The sequence below is a fragment of the Pollachius pollachius genome (assembly GCF_949987615.1).
Source record: "Pollachius pollachius genome assembly, chromosome: 2".
NCBI classification, from domain to species: Eukaryota; Metazoa; Chordata; class Actinopteri; order Gadiformes; family Gadidae; genus Pollachius; species Pollachius pollachius.
The window spans coordinates 1003620-1010692 of record NC_136935.1 but is presented as its reverse complement, the minus strand read 5'-3'; the positions used below and the strand labels follow the sequence as shown (position 1 = coordinate 1010692).

The 7073-nt window shown below is 45.2% G+C and overlaps 1 protein-coding gene across 1 annotated transcript in view; it reads left to right on the top strand.

Moving 5' to 3' along the window:
- Nucleotides 1-7073, top strand: part of ptpn20 (protein tyrosine phosphatase non-receptor type 20) — a gene marked incomplete at its 5' end in the record, with an annotated part of 30021 nt that continues 22948 nt past the window's right edge. The window contains 13 exons of the mRNA XM_079729017.1: nucleotides 1-124; nucleotides 344-507; nucleotides 1274-1339; nucleotides 1487-1666; nucleotides 2082-2157; nucleotides 3032-3115; nucleotides 3571-3646; nucleotides 4086-4239; nucleotides 4759-4833; nucleotides 5286-5460; nucleotides 5899-6034; nucleotides 6151-6289; nucleotides 6671-6823. Coding sequence (XP_079585143.1) covers nucleotides 1-124; nucleotides 344-507; nucleotides 1274-1339; nucleotides 1487-1666; nucleotides 2082-2157; nucleotides 3032-3115; nucleotides 3571-3646; nucleotides 4086-4239; nucleotides 4759-4833; nucleotides 5286-5460; nucleotides 5899-6034; nucleotides 6151-6289; nucleotides 6671-6823 — 1602 coding nt within the window. The remainder of the gene's footprint in view (nucleotides 125-343; nucleotides 508-1273; nucleotides 1340-1486; nucleotides 1667-2081; nucleotides 2158-3031; nucleotides 3116-3570; nucleotides 3647-4085; nucleotides 4240-4758; nucleotides 4834-5285; nucleotides 5461-5898; nucleotides 6035-6150; nucleotides 6290-6670; nucleotides 6824-7073) is intronic.

Here is a 7073-nt window from a genome sequence, read left to right as displayed (position 1 = left end):
ATGAGCAGCACATTTGTCACATTGGCGGAAGTGTTGGAGGCCCGAGGGGGCCCTCTAGTGGAGGAGGAGGTGTGGTCGCTGCTGATGGGCACTGCAGAGTCCCTCGTGGATGTGTCCTACAGGGGTATGGCGCGCGCGCTGTCGTTGCAAAACGCCCCTCCCAATCAAGATGGATAAGCCCGGCAAAAATGAATGAAATAGGCCTAGTCTGCCATTATAGTCTACATAAATTCATGTCCTCTTCTGCGTAAACACAACATTCCTGCAGAAAAAAAGGCTGACATATTTTTTCTTACCATATGCTTTCTTCTTTCGTTTCTGTGTTTATTTATTTAAATATCAGGTAACAACAGCATCTACAACATCATCAGCCCCAGCTCCTTGTTGCTGTCCGCCACGGGTACCTTGGCGTTCAAGAACTGTGCGCTGTCCGATGAGGTATCAACTTTCACCGCTCCAGAGATGCTGCAGGGTCGTGCCAGCTCAGCCAAGCCTGCCATAGAGCGGGTCAGTGCGCACACACACAGACACACACATCTACACACACGCACGCATACTCGGACACACATGCACACACACATGCGCATACACACAAACACACACATCTATACCCACACATGTATGCGCGCACACATACTCGTACACACACACACACACACACACACACACACACACACACACACACACAATACCTAGAAATGTGGTTGACACTATAGACTAGTCCTATACAGTGATTGTGGGAGGGGGCATGTTTGAATTGCCTGATCCCAGTTGTAGACGCGTTTGGTGTTGAATTGGTGAATCTGTGTTCTGACCTCCATGTTGTTGTGAGGGAAGGATACAGCAGTGTAATCATCCCTGCACATTTGCAGGATTTGTCATCATGTGAGTGAGTAACGGGCGCAAAGATGCCACCTGGTGGTTACACAGCGAGAGTTACTATCCAGCCGGGATTTAGCTGTCCTGCTCTGTTAATTTATTGAGCGAGTAAATTGAAAAAAAAAAAGAATGAAACCATGGTCATCTGATGGATATTATTTACAGCCAATAACTTAATTTATTAATACGTTTCCAAAAGTGCATCTGTCTGGGCTACCATGCTAGGAAAGTGCTGTCTTGGTATTACCAAGAAAGCACTTTCCTAGCATGGTAGCCCCTAGATCCAGGGGCCACCCCCTAGATCTAGGGGGTGGCCCCTGGATCTAGGGCCCCCCCGCCCCACGTTGGTAAGCTGTATATCACTACTCACTGGTGGATTTCTATCATTCCTCAGATGCTGGTGTACTCCCTGGGAATGACTCTGTACTGGTCAGTCGACTATCACCTACCTCAGAACCAGGTCGGGTCCTTACACACACACACACACGCACGCACGCACGCACGCACGCGCATACGGGCATACGCGCATACACAGTAATCAGTATCACACAGTAATGATGCATTACTTTGTACTCATTAATGACCCGGGACTCTGGTCGTTCAACAGCCTGTTCAGTTGAGTGACAACCTGAACGGCCTCCTTCTGAGCATGTGCGAGGACCTGGTCCACCGCAGGTTGAACCTGAACTCCATCCTGGAGGCCTGTGAGTCTCAGAACAAGACCACGCTCCTGCCCCCTCCCTCCAAAGTCATCCGTCAGCTGGTGGATGAGGTCCTTCATGAGTCGGTGAGTGCATCCGTCATTATATCATATCATCTTCTGTTTGGTCGACTTCATGTGTGTCCAAATCAGAATGAGCGTAAGCAGGAGGATATGACATACGTCATCATCGTAGGAGAATTGCTTTCTTCTCTTGGAACTACAATTGCCATTGGAGTCAAGACCATGCAATCAAAACCCATTCCAAAGAAATGTAATTCCAATGAATCGATGGTGTTGGTCAGATGGTGTTTTTCAGCCTAATATTATAATTAAGAATAGGCTGTTCATCTACCCTCTAGCCACTACAAATAATGTATCACAAAAGTTGAACGCCTTTTAGTGGTCAGGACCACTGAAAGGCCATAAAGTGAGTCAGTCAGTCAGTCAGTCAGTCAGTAAGAGATACTGAAGACCAGCCTATCGTTTCTTCATTCTGCAGCTGGACCACGGCTCTCTCTCGGACAGCAACGTCCCTCTGAGCGGCAGGAGCCAGATGATCAGAGAGCGGCTTCACGGTGAGACTCCCCCAGTCTCTAGAGACCCACTGTAGTCACTGTGTTGTGTCTGAGCGCTGCTGGTTAAACTAGCTGTATCTAGTATTTCATTATCCGATGTATGTTCTCAGAGGAAGAGCCAACCGAATGCTTTGCTTGAGGGGCTGTGTGTGCAATGCATATCTGTAAGCAAGTTTGACTTATGTCCTCATGTCCTCATATCTTTGGCTCCATTCTTAGCAGTTGTAAGTGTGTTGTAAAAACATCATATTGATTTGTCACATAAATGCCGTCATCATAGCTTTGTTGTGCACAATCTAAACATCAATCTCAATCATTTGAAGTGTGATATAAACATTCACTTTGAAACGTTTTGTGCAAAAGGTTGCTGGAGGTGTCCACTTGTGTCATAAAATGAGTACAGACGGAATATCAAGAAATCCATATTGGCTCAATACGAACAATCACAAAAATGTGCAAACAAACTTTGAAATGTTTAGCGATGGCTCAAGTATTTTATTCCTTCCGCGATTCATTCAACGAAAACCTTGCTCCCTTGCTTAACCCATTTACTGTAGCATGCACCTCAACATCGGTTGATAAAAAAAACTAGATTCAGTGAAGTTGTCATAGACTAATAGGCATTGTTGTCTGGACCAAAGGCTGGGTGCAGGTCAATAGGATTAAGGCTTTACCCTAAAGACGGGCGCGGATTAAGATACTTGGACAGCCAGTATATCAAGCACTCATTTTAGTCGCTTAGCTTAACCTCTCCCCTAGCCAGGATTCTGTCACAGAAACCTCAGTGTCTCTGCGAAGGACGACCATGGATGAGTTATTGCGCCCGGCGCCGTTCCCCTTCTACATGCTGGCGTTACCTGCTTGTTGTTGACAGGGCGGAGGGGGCAGTTTGCTGATTTCAGCGACGGCTCTGCGGCAGAAGGGAGAAGATACTCAACAGACTCTGACTCAAAGTCAGGTAAGCCTGTGTTAGAGGAAGGCAAACCCCAGGTGCTTCACAGGAGCCCACACAGCTGCCCCCAGGACAAAGGGCTAGAGGGAAGATATCTTTTTAAATGTCTATGGCATTCTTTTGAATATCATACATCTAAAAATAAATCATAGTAGATCATTCGGTGCTGACTACAGTTGTTCTTGCTAGGCCATTCATGTGTTCACCATGGCGTCTCATGTGTTCCCCCATGGTCTATCGTGCATTCTTCATGGCTCGGCAAGCTGGATGGTGTTATTGCGAGGCCATTCATGTGCTCACCGAGCTGCATGCTGGCATGTGTTCACCACGGCTAGCATGCATCCATTACATCTATTCATGTGTTCACCAGAGGTAGTCCAGCGTTCCTCGCGGCTAGTCGTGTGTTCTTGCCGGGCTATTCATGTGCTCATCGTGGCTTTGTCCGTCTCATTCATTCATAGGGAGTCTACCCCCGCGACCGTGGAGACACCGACCCAGGAGCTCCCCCATCCCTCTGTACCCCTCTTCTTTAGACAGGTAACACACACACACACACACACGCACGCACACACACACACACACACACACACACACACACACACACACACACACACACACACACACACACACACACACACACACTTTGTCCATTCAGCCTTTATCTTACTTGAAAATAATAGAAAGTCGTTGGTGCCAGCAAAACAACATGGACAGTGAGAGGGACGTACAATTGCATGAACAAATGTGATCATAATCAGACTCACTAGTTTCTCTCTAGTTTGGTGGTAAAGTGTGAATTGACCGAGGGCGTCAGAAAGAGGTCAGGTAGCAATAGTAGTCGCTCCTTCGGCTAGTAAAGGCTTCGCTGTGGATATTTAAATATATGTCATATTGAACGTAGAAAGCTCCCATCCTGTCCCAGGACCTATCACACAACCACAGCCCCGCCCTCCTCCTCCATCACCCCCCCACACAGGTTCCCTCGTGGCGTCCGTCAAAGGGACAGCACCAGCAGCTGGCTCTGTCGTAGTCCCCATCAGGACATGTCCCCCAAGGCTTCGGTCCGAACACACAGTCCCTCCATCACCTTCAGCGAGTCCTCGCTCAGCCTCAACCAGAGGAAAGCCAAGGTAGGAACCTTCCTCTCTCAAGGTGTGTGTTGGTGTGCGTTATGACACGCGGGGATCTGATGCTATGAGCGTTTTTATATGTTGGGATTATTTCCCTGGATCAACGACTGTGTCCTTATTGTTTTTATTCATAGTGAACTACAACCACTGGTGTTTTGGGTTCTTTTAGCAGTTAGATTAGAGGGGTTTCAGAAGAAACCAGGTTATTGTATTTTATTAAATATTTTATGTGGAGAACTAGAACTTTTAGTTTTTGAGCATCGGGCATAAAGGTATTTTTTTCTGAAGGTGAAACAACAGGAGAGCTGACCCTGCAGTGACGTCAGCAACGTACTCTAAATCGATATATATATATATATATATTCACTTCAATGTCAATGATGGAGAACAGAGCGGATCCCAGTGAGGGTGTTGGGTCACAGTGTATCAGCCCCAGTACTGTCAGCTCGGCGGATGTTCACCAGAGGGTACCGTGGTTGATGTCCACAGAGCCAGCTCATGTGCCCTGTGTCTCATCAGGCGCTGGGTCCCGAGTTCCTCAGAATGACAGACGAACAACAACAGACTGTTCTAGAGCTGCCTGGATCCATCGTGGTAAAACATTATATTTATCAGTTCAGCTCCTCTTCCCCCCCATGCCTCTTATCTTGTATTCTTGTGTTCTAGTCTTATATTCTACGTAAAAAAAACAACGGTTTTGTTTATATGGATGTGTTGTTGGTGTGTCTTAATATTGGTAGTATTGTCTTGGTTGTAAGCTTTGATTTCATCATTATCTTCTGTTGTTCTTGTCTTTTTGCATGACTTATGCAACAGTGTGATTTTGTGTTCTTGTCTGCCTGTATGTATGTTTCGGTATGAATTTGTGTGCCTGTGTGTGTGCTTGTGTTTGTGTGTGTGTGCGTGCGTGTGCTTGTGTTTGTTTGTTACCGTATGTGTTTGTGTACACGTGTGCATGTGTGTGTCTGTTTGTCTGTGTGTGCGTGTGTGTGTGTGCGTGTGTGTGTGTGTGTGTGTGTTTTTGTGTGTGTGTGTGTGCACCTCAGTCGAAGAAGGGCCGCTCGTGTGCGTCCCAGCGGGAGGTGAATGTGACGCTGCCTAATGCCCAGTGTGTAGTGGTGCGCTGCGACCTTAAGTCCAGGGCCAGAGATGTGTTTGACATGGTGGTGGCCCATGCAAACCTGGTGGAACACTTCTACTTTGGCCTTGCCTTCCTAGATGGTAATGGTTTATCACAAGGCTGCGGCCTTGTTTGTGTGTTTATGCATTGATCTAGGAAGTGTAAAATGTATGTACAATTATACATGCACTTGAACCTTTGAATGTTGAATGCTGGAATACATTTCAAGTTCAAGTTGTACATACAAGTTAATATATGAATATATTAAAAAGCATGAGCATGTACTACCAAGATACTGTATATATGTATATTTATGTATATATATATATATATTATTGTGTAGTATGCTGTAGAACTTTGGCATACATGTAAAGTGATCCACAGATCATAGGCAAAGTAAAAACATTAAGCTATACTGGATGTACTTTATAAACAATCACATACTTAGAGATGTTATATGGCAATTGTTTGCTCTGATTCAAATCAATCATTTCGTAAATGTTGTCTCATCATTGTGCCTAATATTTATATTTTAACAGATGATGAATATTTTTTTTTGGATCACGAGATCAAAATATCGAAAGTCGCCCCAGAATATTGGAAGAAAATGCCGTTGTCCACCTTTGCATTGTTTTTACGAGTGAAATTCTATGTGGACGATATCTCCTTCGTTTTGTAAGTACAATTATTTTATGATCTTGATTGTAATTTGATGCCAAGTTTAAAGTCACGTTTTGCATGTTAAAACCGATGAGGGTTTTTCATTAGATGTGTTGTTTTTCTGGTCCAAGACACAGACTGACTCGTCACCAGTACTTCCTGCAGATGAGGAAAGACATCTTGGAAGACAGGCTGCACTGTAACGAGGAGACAGGCATGTTCCTGGCTGCTCTCGCCCTGCAGGCTGAGTTTGGGGATTACATGCCAGAGGTACCATTGCTAAACAAAACCCCTAACCCTAAAACTTATCATAAACCTATGCCTAACCTTTACCCTAACACATAAGCCTTACCCTAACCACAACACCTAGTCCCAACCCTAACCCTAAAAAACCAAGACATCAGCATGACATTGATTATTATATTATTGTATTATCGTTATATATTTCAAGTGGGTGATTTTATACAAAGCGTCTAACAATAACATCAATGCATTCATACTTAGCCTGAGTGACCTCAGAGAGAACCCCTAACCACTGCCAAATAGTTTTAGAGAGGAATATAATTGATTGAATAAAGTAGATGATTGTGCCATTGATATGATTATCACTCCACTTCCTTCAAACCCGTCTGTTGTTGTTGTGTCTGGCAGCTGTACGGTAAGAGCTACTACCAACCAGAGCACTACGTCTCTAAGAGGATGCTGGAGACGATGGCTCTGCCGACGCTGAAGGAAGAACTACCGCGGCTCCACGCACGCCACGCCCAGATGCTGCATGAGGAGGCCGAGATTGAGTATCTCAAGGTACGGGGGCAGCCGTCTCCGTCATACCTGCGCTCATAAACAAACACACGTATACCGCCGAGGTTTGGAACAGCCTTAGTGAGGATGTTTATGATTGATTGATTGATTGGTACTTTATTCATCCCATAGGGAAATTGTAGGCATCCAGTAGCAGAATATACATAAATATATACACACGCATATCTCACACACATAAAAGGAATCTAAAACACTCACAGGTACATACAATCAAAGGGTAAAGAGTACAGAG